The 14903-nt window shown below is 38.4% G+C and overlaps 1 protein-coding gene across 1 annotated transcript; it reads right to left on the bottom strand.

Moving 5' to 3' along the window:
* Window positions 1-666: 666 nt before the first annotated feature.
* On the bottom strand, window positions 667-5834 carry LOC138955764 (uncharacterized). The gene is made up of 6 exons (XM_070327303.1): window positions 5577-5834; window positions 4536-4697; window positions 4042-4069; window positions 3293-3547; window positions 2062-2118; window positions 667-1308 (listed from the first exon to the last, which is right to left on the bottom strand). The coding sequence occupies exons 1-6, from the start codon at window positions 5577-5579 to the stop codon at window positions 1277-1279; spliced, it is 537 nt and encodes a 178-aa protein (XP_070183404.1). The 5' UTR covers window positions 5580-5834; the 3' UTR covers window positions 667-1276.
* Between the last annotated feature and the right edge of the window lie 9069 nt (window positions 5835-14903).

The following is a 14903-nucleotide window of genomic DNA, read 5'->3' as shown; positions in this document are numbered from 1 at the left end:
CCAACAACAAAAACAAAAAGGTAAACTCAAATACAATGTATGACGGCTTCGTAAAGAAGCGGTAAACTGAGAGTGTAAAGTGTCTCCTCATGTGGTATAACAATGGTTTTTAAAATGGCATTAAGTAGAGAACCTGTAAAATGAAACAGTGTCTCACAGTCAAATATTATGCATTTTGGTTGTCACTTTGTTCCCCGAATGCGGCGTATGGCTGCATGAATGGCGGGGTAAAAACGGTCATACACGTAAAAACCCACTCGTGCAAAAGCATGAGTGAAAGTGGAAGTTTCAGCCCATGAACGCAGAAGAATAAGAATGTTGTCACTTTGGAATTAAACATCACGAACACTAGAGCATAATATATAAACACATCTATCTAAGTGTAAACAATTAAAAAACTACTCAATTCACAACTCTCTCTCTCTCTCTCTCTCTCTCTCTCTCCCCACCCCCCCTCTCTCTCCCTCTCTCTCTCTGCCCCCTCCACCTTCGCTCTCTGTCTCTCACACTAAATCAGCGTCTCACAGACAAAACGTGTGTATTCTGATTGTCAGTATAGACAGAGAAAAATCACAAACACCAGAGCACCACATCAATACGGCTATATAGATGTCAACAGTTGTAAAATATTGAATGGCCCTCTCTCTCTCTCTCTCTCTCTCTCTCTCTCTCTCTCTCTCTCTCTCTCTCTCTCTCTCTCTCTCTCTCTCTCTCTCTCTCTCTCTCTCTCTCTCTCTCTCTCTCTCTCTCTCTCTCTCTCTCTCCTCCCTCCCTACCCATCACCCAACACACAGTGAAGGTCAATCCAATGTCAATACCTCACAACGCTATTTAGCCAGTCTTCCAAAACTAACTAACTAACTAACTAACTAACACAATTACCGAAGACTTTTCAGTCTGGATCATTCAGCAAACACTGTGGAGATGTTGTGATTATTATCCTGCCATGAATGGCTGGTCCCTCATAAAATTCCCCTGTTCCTGCACATCACACACTCTACCCATCCTCTTGTCGAAAAGTCCAGCGAAAGGTGTTTAACTTGAAAGAGGATCCGGGTACGTGTGACACAGTAACCTCCATTGAATGGGGGAAAACGGACCAATCAGGAAGCGTGCTTAAAAATTGACCAGCCAGAATGCATGTTTCTAACTTCCGGGAGAAGAGTTGACATCATTGCACGTTTTGGTAAGACCCATTAGGGCCAAGATTTCGTCATTTTGACGTGGACGGCTTGTTCTAGGGGATTGACGGATCGTAGATGTCGTGTCTTGAAGTTTACTCCAGCATTCTGCATAACTCGTAAGCCTCTGTAAATAGAAGAAACCCTTAAATGGTGAATAAGCCATCAAACATACCAGAGCAAGTGGGTAAGGGCACAGGGTCAGTTCGTTTGACTAAACATGCTCATCCAGAGATGACTGACTGACTAATGACACAATGATATAGCCATAATCTTCTAATTACCAAACACACCTCACTTCACGTTTACAAAGAAAGTCACGACAGTACCCAAACAATCAACTAGCTACCACTAAATGAACAAACATTTCAGTCAAACAGTCAGTTTTTATCAAAATCACTGACAGGCAAAGTGACAAGTCTACCTACAACTCCACTTATCCTAAAAAAAAAGTAAGTCAGCGACATCTAAAACGACGGATTAGTAATTTACTCAATATCTAATACTAAAGAAAGGGATTAACTTATGTGATCCAAACACCCATGCAGGTGACAATAGGGTTATCACAGTGGTATCTGCGATGAAAGATACCCTTTTAACCAGCATAAACTGTCCCTACATTACAGATTGCCTGTCATGACACGTAAACTTTGGCCAAGGTAATACACACAAAACTGAGGACAACAGAGATTGTCCCTACATTACGGGTAGCCTGTCATGACAGGTATACTTTGTCAAGGTGATATAGACACAAAGGGACAACGGAAATTGTCCTTTCATGGAGGTGTCCTCTCCTCGAAAGGGCAGGACACCGCAGGTATCACTGCATAATGAAGGATGAACGTGAACACAGGATAATCTATTATTACAGAGTACTTACCAATTAATTTCTCGTACAAGTCAAGCTCCTGAGCGTCGATTCTGCCATCTTTGTTTTCTGAAAGAGACAATAGGGAATGATTAGCGGGGTGACGTCACATCATACACTGTATTTCATTCTTGTACAAGTATATACTATTCAGCACAAAAATAAAGAAAATAAAGCAAATATAAAAAAGTAAATTAAGTTTACGGAACATTAAATTGACAAAACGAAGTACTCGTTATGTTGAAACATCAGCAGCTAGTCTTGTTTTCCTGGGTTTATTTAAGCAAAAGGGAGGGGAAAATAGGCCAACAAATTGGTTATAAAACTCTGTTTTATTTTGATTCAATTCCATTCATTTTAATTCAATTTAATTTAATTTAATCTAATTTAATTTATGCATCAAAATGCCTCTTTTCAATTTGACAAGCAAAAAAGCATAAAAAGAAAAAACCCAACCCAATGTAAGCATGGAGAGTAACAAGACATAAGCCTACTTCCTTGAGATACAAACACGACAGCTGTGGTGAGAACGCCGGGGAGGGGGAAAGGTAAGGCTAATAAAACAGTAATTACAGGGCAACACAATTGTTGACAAACCCACACCCTGAACAAGGAAAGTATGTTGAAATGCTTGGGGATTTCCAAGGTAAGGATCAAAGCCAACTTTACGTACAACACTGAGAGCTTGACATTTGTGACGGCATTACAAAACTTCACATTCGTGATTAACTGTCTTACGCAGAGAATGCTGAACTCTCTGGTTCTTTGCTTAATTTCTATTCATATCACTTGGATGGGTAGGCTAAGACTTTACAGAAACTTTACAACAAGCGTCCCTTTTCAATTTACGTTTAGTCTGCCGCGTGGCTTATTAATCCGTAGTTAAAGTTTTTTTCTTCTCAATGTCCTTTGACAAATGCAATGGTAGACAATGCAATTTCATTTCAGTTTTCAGTGATGCTTATCAAACAGGATTGGATGTGGTCACCTCACAGTCTGGTAAATCTGATGCATTCACTGATATTTGATTTCCTGACAGGCACAGTTTTATGTCAACCAGCATTGAAATTACAACCTTAAAAAAAATTCAATCAATCAAAAAGTAAGCACCAAAAAAAGATTAAAAAAGAAAAAAAGAAAATGGTGAAATAAATAAATTAAATGATAATCTCACACACAGCCATCTTGTTGTTTAGATTTAAATAAAATAAACTAAAAATCAAAGAACAGGTAAAATACTTACTGTCAGCGATGCGGAAGACAGTGTCGAATGTCTTTATGGACAGACCAGGCCCCTGCTCAGTGTCGATGTCAGTGTTGGCATTGATGACAGGACACATCAAGCGCCATTGCTGTAACGCCTTGTCAGTCTCCGACGTCGTGGCTTTGTCAGTCTCCGACGTCGTGGTTTTGTCAGTCTCCGACGTCGTGGTTTTGTCACTTTCCGACGTTTTAACCGTACCGTCGACTTTGTGTTCAACTTCCGCGCTGCGTCTACCTGTAGGAAGAAGTCAATTGTTAGCAGACTTCTTCACACAATATCTCCATGCGCTCATAGACTGAAGCTGTACTGAGTTGAATATATCCATCTTTAAAATTATTGTTTCTCCCCCCCCCCCTTCCTTTATCGGTGACAAAATATTACTAAGTGTTTTTTGCAAAATACAAAGTACACAGCCGTTTACGTTAGGGGAAAATCCAACATCTGATTTGAAGAGATACACTCGTAAGGTTTATGATCGTGAATCGCATCTTGTGTTAAATATGGACTACGTACCGTAATACCCGCGTTAATTTAACTGTTTATAATCTGGTCAAGTCAATTTGCGATCAGTTTTACTGCCTTCTTCGTGCTAACTGTTTTTGTTTGTTTATTGTTGTTGCTGTTGTTGTTGTGATGGTGGTGTTTATTGTTGTTGTTGTTGTTGTGGTGGTGGTTGTGGTTGTTGTGGTAAATGGTACAGTAAACAAAAAAGGTAAAACAATACTCACTTCTTCTGCCGAATGTTCCGTATCCCAGCTGCAACATACAGAAAAGGCAAAACGTAAGTTACTATGGAAACGTCATCTCTCTGCTTATGTTCATAGTTCTTCACACTTTAAATGGAAAAGATCTGACAAAAGGCAGAGAAAGGGAGCTCAGGGTTTTTTTTTTCTAAGTGACAAAATCAGGACAGAAGAGACGTACACAACAAGCAGACGCTCCAACAAAGACATCAGCAGACGTACGCAGACAGACAGACAGACAGACAGTCATGCAGACAGACAGACATGCATTTAAATGCAACCTATCCATTTAACTTGATTCCAGGACGTCTTTGGACTGGAAGCATTCATACGCTTGTCAACACACACACACACACACACACACACACACACACACACACACACAAACACACACACACACACTCACACACACACGCGCACGCTCGCACACCCCTCTCCCCCCCCCCCCCACACACACACACAGAGCTTCAGACACGTACCATGTCCAGAACGCCTGTAGGCTGGAAGGAGTCGGACACTTTCTTGATGTTGCCGTTGCCGTTGTTTTTCTGCCACCTCTCAAGCCAGTCTTGTGCGGACACTCCCTCCATCGCCAGCACCATCACCACCACCAGTGACATTAACCACACTGACACATTCATCTGAAACACACAGTCAATGCCGGTGAGAACAAGTCAAACTCAGACGAGTCAAGTCAACAACACAAAAACAATGTTCCATTGTCTCGTCAGCCACAACATGAATATCTCAAATTGAGGTGATCAAACATTATTGTACGAATCAGTCAACAATAAATAAATACTTTTTTTTTTTTTTAAATGAACAAATAGACAAACAAACAAATAAACAAACCAACAAAAAAACGAACAAACAAATAAATAAATAACTTCATTAATCAATCAATCAATCAATCAATCAATCAATCAATCAATCAATCAATCAATCAATCAAGAAATAAGTAAATAGATAAATACATACATAAATAAATAAATAAATGAAAAATAAAACACACACAAACTCCAAACGGCTACTTGCAACTGACGTTCGACCAATTAGGCACATCTGTGATTTTCGCTTGAATGTCAATCAAAACAATAATTATAGCCGTTATACTCCGCTTCTGGTGAGGTGAAATTGACTAGGCAGGTCCTTGTCTACAAAAGGGGTCATCTATGTATCGCTATAATAATGAGAATTGCCTCTTTTCAATACAAACACTATCTCGCGGTAAGCTTACCTGGAAAAAATACGGTGGTGCAACTTTTTATTTACTTGAGTTGAAGACAATTCAGGACTGAGTTAAAAGCACGCGATATCTTACTTTGTATAACCAGATGCAAATGTATACTCGCACACACACACACACACCCGCGACAACACACTTCAGTACAACAAAGAAAAAGAAGAAAAAGAAAAGAAAGGGGAAGAAAATGAATAAGAAAGGGAGATTTTTTGTAGAACAAGAAGATAAAAGTGAAGGACAAAAAGTAAAGAAACAATATAAAAAAAAACATCCTTACCATTATTGTAGCTTAAATTCTTGGTCAAATATCTCAGTACAGCAATATAAAACTGTCTTCAGGCACTGGAATTTTGGCGCACAAAAATGAGGCAATCGGTCAAAGACTTTCAACTGTGATGAGTTCCAATATGTGTCAAATACTCTGAGTAGCGATCCAAATGTCGTACACTCAGTATCTGTAGCTTTCTCGTTCCTGTTCTATTTCTTAAGTCTCGTAGCGACTTGATTCGATCTGTCCATATTTCATACTGCTTGTCTTATATATCAGTCAGTCAAATCCGTGTTTCTATAATTGACTCCGCCCAACCCCACTAATGCGAACTATCCCACCACGGCTCCAAGCTCTTCGGTTCCTTGTTCTAATTTTAGCGCCGCAAAACTCCGATCCGCCACTTCGCTAAATCAGAAACATCGTATGAATGGACTCGACTAGTGATACTCATTTCCGAAGAAGCCGGATTTTAGGACGTCAGTCCGAGGATTCATCCGAGCGTTCCCAAGAGTACTGATCCGGAGTTGATTTATCCGAAGATTCCTGCCACAGCTATGCATATGGAGCCCTTGTAAATTCACACGTCACGTCAAACTAATGATTACGTGTCGTCCACGCAGTAGAGGCAGTCCCAGAATATTATCCCCAAAGCTGTATGATTCTTCTTTTTAAACCTTGATTATCAGTTGGAAATGAAATGAGTGAGAGAGAGAGAGAGAGAGAGAGAGAGAGAGAGAGAGAGAGAGAGAGAGAGAGAGAGAGAGAGAGAGAGAGAGAGAGCATGCGCGCGTATGCGTGCTGCGTGCGCTATGCGTACGTGTGTGTGACCGAGAGAGAGAGAGAGAGAGAGAGACAGACAGACAGACAGACAGACAGAGACACAGAGAGGAAGAGAGAGAGACACACACAGAACCAGAGATAGAGAGAGAGCGGGGGGAGGGAGAGAGAGACACAAAGAACCAGAGATAGAGAGGGGGGAGGGAGACACACACACACACACACACACACACACACACACACACACACACACACACACACACACACACACACATATATACGTACACACACACACCTCTCAGTTCCGGCAATACTTCAACCCCTAGCCTGTTCAGTATCTGCCACATTGAGGAGAGGGGTCACTTGCCATCGTGGCGCGCTGTGGGCCGGCTGGCGGCGGGTTGCTATTTCATGTGCCTGTTTCTTTGTTTATTTCCGTGTTTGAAAATGGGCGTGCGGGTCTGTTTTTTCCTTGTACGTGCGCGCGATTGCTGTCGCGGTGTATGAGTGCGACAACACTGGTGCCTTGGCGTATGTGTATGGAAAGCCGTTTGGCTCATAACCATTACACGTGTAAAAAATGATTAGTACACGTCAGAGACATACATACATATATCTATGTCTCTGGTACACGTGTAATAAATAATTAATACACGTGTAATTAATGATCAATACACGTGTAATAAAAATGTCATACACGTGTACGAAATGATTAAATACACGCGTAATAAACATTTCTTACACGTGCATGAAATATCATTTATTACACGTGTATTTAATCATTTCTTACACGTGTATGAAATATTTATTACACGTGTATTTAATCATGATGCTATTCCATAGCATAAGAAAAAAGATAAATTACACGTGCAATAAGAAATAAATACACGTGTATTAATTATTTATTACACGTGTATTTATGATTTATTACACGTGTAATGGTTATGAGCCAAACGGCTTTCCATATGTGTGTGCGAGTGTGCGAGGGCTGTATTTTGTATATTGATTATTTGATACATGTATAAATGTGTCTCCAGGAATCTGTTTTGTTTTAATCTTGTGTCGATACTATTTAGTTCTGCCTCGTTATTAGCCATTGAGTATATGTTTTATCATCATTGCTTTGTTGTTGTTCTTTGGCCATTTACGTTGAATGACGTGACTTGTTATACATTGTCATTGACATTGATAGTTTTATTCTTCTTCTTCTTCGTCGTTCGCTAGATAGTTTTATCTAATTCCTATTAACTCGATGTTCTTTAACTATATTTATACATAAATGCATATTGTAAAGCAGTATGCATTGTTAGAGGATTTTTTAGTAGCAGTGTTTACTGAAATGTCGAAGCTGCTTTTCCCAGTTTTACCTAAGAGATCGACTGTATATTGTGTTATTGTATTTGTCAGACTTGATTGTACCAAGTCTCTACACATGTTGTAATGCGCTTAGAGCCAAATATGTTTGTTTTTCGTAAGGGATAGGCGCAATATAAATACACTTTATTATTATTATTATTATTATTATTATTATTATTATTATTATTATTATTATTATTATTATTATTATTATTATTATAAAGACTGAGACATGGATGGTTGCGTGATATCAGTGTAAGTATTGCGCTATTCATGCACTGATGGTCGTCACGTCGTTCATACGTCGCTAAAACAATCCTATACAAGGCACATTTCCCACCCTACCTTTCTAACCCCCCCCCCTTCCCCCGCCACTCTTTCTCCACTCATTCCCTCCATCTTCCTATCCACCCTCTCTCTCTTTTACTCTATCTCTTTCTCTCACTTGCCTGTGTATCCCCCCCCCCCTCTCACTATCTTTGAATAAGCACTAATTGGGCGTGTGTGTATTTAAATACATGTCTGTTTACACTGTGTCATATATCAGACTGAATCAGGAAAACACAAATCGATAAAATAGAATGAAATAATGACGCGACGTCAATTAAAAAAGACTCATCCTCCAGAAGCACGAGAAGAAGAGCTTCCCAGGGGATGAGTGTGTGTGTGTGTGTGTGTGTGTGTGGGGGGGGGGGTCTGTCCGCATATGGGCAAGGGTTGACAGCAGCTAGCCAATGACGCATGAGGAGATCTAACGATTGGTGGATAGACCGGATAGAACATATAGACCGGATGTCCCCCGGCAAATACCAATGAGCTCTAATATAACCTTGGGTTACTCAGGGCTCACTGGGCATAAATCGTGTTTCATTCTTCTTCAGATGTCGGTACAAGATATCTAACTGAGCACAAACATCTGAAAACAAAAAGGACGGCTGCGGAGGCAGTGAGAGGGGGGGGGGGGGCAGAAAGGCCCTGAAGTCTCTTAAAATGATTGAAATTCAAATGAATCGTCCTCACATAACATGCAATTTACCATCAGGGTCAAATGAATCGTCCCTACATGATAATTATGCAGTTTTTCATCCATGATCAAATGAATCGTCCCTGCATAGGGGAAAGTGCCCAAATAGGGTAATGGACCATTTTTTATTTCACGCTGATAACTAGCTTGTTTTCTTGCGAAGAAGCTTCCTTTCGGGCCTGGTTGTTGGGCCTAATTAGAGCGAATTAGTTTTGATAGACATTCAGAAAAAAATAAGATACAGAAACATTAACAATTGGTCCATATTAGGAGCCTGACCGCCAAATATGGACCAGTGAAGAGGACATCACGAATTATTGTAAAAAGACCCATATACTTCAAAATAGCATGATACAACTCAGTGTGCAAGACAGACTAATTAAAAAAAATGGGGGGGGGGGGGGGGGGTGAGTTCCAGAATTCTTTTAGGGACATTTCGACGACGCGAAGCGTTTAGTTGAGAGCGCGAAGCATTCGAACATCCTATTTGATAAAAAAAAAAAACCCAATGAATATGGAGCAATCTGGTGCAATCTGAGCCCAGAAACTTCCCCTAATACACCTTCCCAAAAGTGCATTTAAGAAGGCAAATTTAGATTAAAACAAGGACAATTGACCGATGTGGTGCAACCTGAGCCAACAAATTACCCTACTACTTTCCATAACCGTCACTTAGAAGACAAAGGCCGACTTCTAGGGGGTCTGGGGGCATGCCCCCCCGGACAATTTTGATAAAAATCAAGGAAAATGGAGCAATCTTGTGCAATCTGAGAATCAGTTTTTCTTTATTTTCAAATTCTTTTATTTAATTCTTTTTTTTTCTCCTTTTTACATTTAGTCAAGTTTTGACTAAATGTTTTAACATAGAGGGGGGAATCGAGACGAGGGTCGTGGTGTATGTGTGTCTGTCTGTCTGTCTGTCTGTCTGTCTGTCTGTCTGTCTGTCTGTCTGTGTGTGTAGAGCGATTCAGACTAAACTACTGGACCGATCTTTATGAAATTTGACATGAGAGTTCCTGGGTATGATATCCTCAGACGTTTTTTTCATTTTTTGGATAAATGTCTTTGATGACGTCATATCCGGCTTTTCGTGAAAGTTGAGGCGGCACTGTCACGCTCTCATTTTTCAACCAAATTGGTTGAAATTTTGGTCAAGTAATCTCCGACGAAGCCCGGACTTCGGTATTGCATTTCAGCTTGGTGGCTTAGACATTAATTAATGACTTTGGTCATTAAAAATCTGAAAAGTAGGAGAAAAGTTGTCGATTTTATGGAGCAGTATGATCTCATTGACATATATAGATCCTTACATGCTAATGTGAGACAGTATACATGGAGGCGGTTCCATAGTTCGCAGCGAAGCAGACTTGATTATTTTCTTGTGTCAGAGCAGTTAGGTTTTGAGATTGTGAAAGCTGATATTACACCAGGTTATTATTCTGATCACTCAATTGTTGGTGTAAGTTTTAGAACTGATGTTGTTAAACGTGATAGACCCTTTTGGAAGTTTAATAATTCACTGTTGACAGATATGGAATTTGTAAATATTGTGAAGAAGGTTATTGTTGATGTAAAGATACAATATGCTTTACCTGTTTATAATGTGGATAATATTGATGTGATTGACGATGATGATTTACAGTTATTGATTGATGATCAGTTGTTTTTTGAGATGTTATTGATGGAAATAAGAGGTAAATGCATTTCATATTCCTCATATAAAAAAAAGGAAAATAACAGAAAAGAAAAAGATCTTCTTTCTCAAATATACACTTTGGAAAGCAATTTGACAGAGTATAATATACAACTTTTAGAGCAAACACGACAGGAGTTAAGTCAAATAAGACAGAAAAAAGTGGATGGTATGATAATTAGATCCCGTGCTAAGTGGATTGGAGAAGGGGAAAAAAATACAAAATATTTTTGTAATTTGGAGAAAAGACAGTTTGTCCAGAAGTCCATGTGTTTTTTGCAGAAAGAAGATGGTGAAGTTATTCATGATAATGCCTTGATTGTTAAAGAAGCACAGACTTTTTACGAGGAGTTATATACTTCAAGAGAAGCCGAACTGGTAAATCAAGAGATTGATGAAAACCTTACTCATCCTGTATTAACAGATGATGAGAGTAAACAATTAGAAGGTAGACTTACTCAATGTGAGCTACTCAAAGCTGTTAAAAAATTAAACAACGACAAAAGCCCAGGATCAGATGGGTACACTGCGGAATTCTTCAAGTTTTTCTATTCCGACTTAGGAAAGTTTATGTTACGGTCTATAAATTGTGGATTTGAGAAAGGAGAAATGTCAGTGACTCAGAGACAGGGCGTTATAGTATGTATTCCAAAGGAGGGAAAAAATAAAACACTTTTGAAAAATTGGAGACCAATTACTCTGCTAAATACGGTTTATAAGGTTGCATCAACGTGCATTGCAGAACGGTTTAAACGTGTTTTGCCAAATTTGATTCATGATGATCAAAAAGGCTTCTTGAAGGGAAGATATATTGGTGAAAACGTCAGATTAATATATGATACCCTGTTCTACTCAAATAAACATAATATACCTGGCCTACTTTTGATGGTCGACTTTGAAAAGGCTTTCGACAGTGTTGCCTGGTCATTTATTGAAAAATCTTTGAGCAAATTCAACTTTGGAAATGACATGAAACGATGGATTTATACTTTTTATTGCAAAATTAAGTCCTGTGTTTCAGTTAATGGTCGGTATTCAGCATGGTTTAATGTAGGTCGAGGCACCCGGCAAGGGGATCCGCTGTCACCTTATTTATTCTTGATTTGTGCCGAAATATTGTCTCTTATGGTACGCCAGAACAAAAAGATTTGTGGTATGAATATTCTTGGCGAAAATATTTTATTGTCACAATTCGCCGATGATACCAGTCTATTTCTTGATGGTACAGAGCAATCATTTTGCGAAAGTATAAAAGTGTTACAATTTTTTGCATCACTATCAGGTCTGAGAATGAATTATGATAAACAAATGTTGTTTGGTTAGGACCTTTAAAGTTTTGCAAAAGAAGATTTTTGCCTGATATGAATTTTACCTGGAACCCGGATAACTTTAAAGCACTTGGTGTTATTTTCTCAGTAAATGTATCCGAGGTTGTTTTTCTTAACTATAAAAATAAGTTAAATGAAATTCAAAAACTTCTGAATTCATGGACCAGAAGGAACCTGACACCTTTTGGTAAAATAACAGTCCTAAAAACCTTGGCTATTTCCAAATTGACACATTTGTTTACGAATTTACCTGATCCAGACGAACAGTTTATGATGGAGTTAAATAATATTTTTTTCAAATTTCTTTGGGATGGAAAAAGAGATAAAATTAAAAGAACTACGGTCACCCAATCCTATGAAGATGGAGGATTAAAGATGGTTGACGTGAAAAGTTTTCTGTCATCTCTAAAAATTGTTTGGTTAAAAAGAGTTGTTGGTCTTACTGGATTAATATCAAGATTATTGGCTAAAGCATGTCCATCTGTTATAACAATTAATACGAAAGGAGAGGAATTTGCAAATGTTTTGATGCAGAGAATAGAAAACCCGTTTTGGACCGATGTTTTTAAACATTATAAGAAACTACACGGAAAATGTGACCCTACAACCTTTAACGATTTTGTATCAGAATGTTTACATTATAATGTTAATATTCGCAGAGATAAAAAGACAGTGTACATTCAAAACTGGATCGACAATGGAATTGCTCAGATTGGTCATATTTTGGGACAAAATGGATACTTATCCTATAATGCATTTAAAATTAAATATCCAAATGTGCGAGGAGATTTTGTATTGTACCAAGGTGTAATCCAGGCTGTTAAAAAATATCAGAGAAAAATCGGCTTAGAATTTGATAAACATTTTATTATGACAGAGCCCAATGTGTGGAAATGTATTTGTAAAGGTAAGACACAACTTATTTACAAAAAGCTGAATGAACATGTTACGGTCCCAAAATGTATCCAAAAATGGTCTGAATCCTTAGACTGTTTGTTAGATAAGAAGGCTATTTTTCAACATGTTTTTAAAACAACAAAAGACACTTGTCTGAGATGGTTCCAGTACCGACTATTGTACAGAATTTTGCCCACAGAACGGTTTCTATTTTTGCGAAAAATTGTGGATACGTCATTGTGTACATTTTGTGGTAGAAATGAAGAAACCCTTTTACATATGTTTTGGGAGTGTGATAAAGTGCAGACTTTTTGGATAGAATTTGTAAATTGGCTAAAGGCGAACTGCACCCATTGTGACAATTTAAAACTGTCTAAAGAACTGGTTCTTCTTGGAGTTGCGAACAATGTTGTCACCGATAAAGCTTTTGATGTGTTAGTAATCTGTGCCAAACACCATGTATATATTTCCAAAATGAACAAAAAGACCCCTCATTTTCAGACGTTTAGTAGAAATTTGAAGCAAAGATTTATTTGTGAAAAGTATAACGCAGTTGTAAATAATACAGTAGATAAATTTTACAAGGATTGGCGCCTGTATATGCATATTTTGATGTAACCCTTTTATATATATATATATTTTTTTTTTGTTTGGTTTTTTTCAAAACCTTCTGATACTGCGACCACCAAGCTCTGAACACCCCCCCCCCCCCCCCACCCATCCTCCCACCCCATGTATGTTGTAATTGTTCAAGTGTTTTTCGGTTATATGGATCTGTCTTTTTGGTTAAGTGATGTCCTGTAATGTACAGAATTATATGTATCATTGTATGTAAAAAAAATTAAAAAAAAATTCACCAAAAGAGAATAAAAAAAAAAAAAAAAAAAGAATCCAGCACAGATCAACGTGAACCGAGGGGATCCTGATTTTCTTTAGTGTTGTGATTAAATTTCCTTTAATAAAGACGTCACTTTAAACAAAACAAAAAAAAACAAAAAAAACAAAACAAAAAAAAATCGGAAAATTGTAAAAATATTAATTTTTTTATAAAACGATCCACATTTACGTTCATCTTATTTTCCATCATTTTCTGATTCCAAAAACATATACATATGTTAAATTTGGATTAAAAACAAGCTTTGAAAATTAAAAATATGAAAATTATGATCAAAATTAAATTTTCGAAATCAATTTTAAAAACACTTTCATCTTATTCCTTGCCGGTTCCTGATTCCAAAAACATATAGATATGATATGTTTGGATTGAAAACACGCTCAGAAAGTTAAAACGAAGAGAGGTACAGAAAAGCGTGCTTTCCTTCTCAGCGCAACTACTACCCCGCTCTTCTTGTCAATTTCACTGCCTTTGCCATGAGCGGTGGACTGACGATGCTACGAGTTGCATTGCGTTCAGTTTCATTCTGTGAGTTCGACAGCTACTTGACCAAATGTTGTATTTTCGCCTTACGCGACTTGTTGATGTTTCTGGAGGGAAAGGAAGCCTTTTACCTTGAACGAAAAAGGTTTGGGAGGTTCATGCTTAAGCCAGGGGGGGGGGGGGGGGGGCTGCACAACCCCTGTATAGAGTCAGTCATATCGCCACGCATTCACGTGCGACCTGTGGAAAACATGAATGGTCAAATGCGGTATAGGGTGAGCCGCGACTTCGATCGCCAGTTAAACACGTTCTCACAGCCACGCATTCACTTGCGACCTGTGGAAAACATGAATGGTCAAAGGCGGTGTAGGGTGAGCCGCGACTTCGCCAGTTAAACACGTTCTCACAGCACTTGTCGAACTAACATCTTAGAGGCAAGACTAAAGGCTCTGTCGCTCCAATGCACAGGTAAACTTGATTTACAAGAATGGTTTAGCATGACAGTATTTGGTAGTATGATGGTGAATAAGCACTGTAATAATTATAGTATTCACTGATGCATTATGCATTCATTGCATTGGTTGTTTAAGTGGATACTTTAACGGGTTATTATAACTTTAGTGTGTGGTTGAATGTGAAGTATAATTACGACCCAGGGTGAATGATGAGTGAGTTGCCGTGTGTACACATATCTCTGTGTGTGTGTCCTTGACCAGCACTTTATACCTCAACTATTTGCCCCTCACATTTTCTCTCTCTCTCTCTTTCTCTCTCTCTCTCTCTACTGGAAATGTCAGTCAAATATCCAAATTAGCACAATATATTTATCAGGGAATGAAAAGATTAATCACTGTGACATGATCTATGTACACATGTATTA

The sequence above is a fragment of the Littorina saxatilis genome, unplaced genomic scaffold (genome assembly GCF_037325665.1).
Source record: "Littorina saxatilis isolate snail1 unplaced genomic scaffold, US_GU_Lsax_2.0 scaffold_844, whole genome shotgun sequence".
Classification (NCBI taxonomy): Eukaryota; Metazoa; Mollusca; class Gastropoda; order Littorinimorpha; family Littorinidae; genus Littorina; species Littorina saxatilis.
The sequence above is the reverse complement of the archived record's forward strand: the minus strand, read 5'-3'. Positions and strand labels throughout refer to the sequence as shown.

Excerpts from the sequence above, each read along its gene's own strand:
- LOC138955764 (XM_070327303.1), bottom strand. Across the intron at positions 4,070-4,535 it reads CTACAGGCGTTCTGGACATG|CTGGGATACGGAACATTCGG; the intron begins GTACGTGTCTGA and ends TGTATGTTGCAG. Across the intron at positions 3,548-4,041 it reads CGGAACATTCGGCAGAAGAA|GTAGACGCAGCGCGGAAGTT; the intron begins GTGAGTATTGTT and ends TTCTTCCTACAG.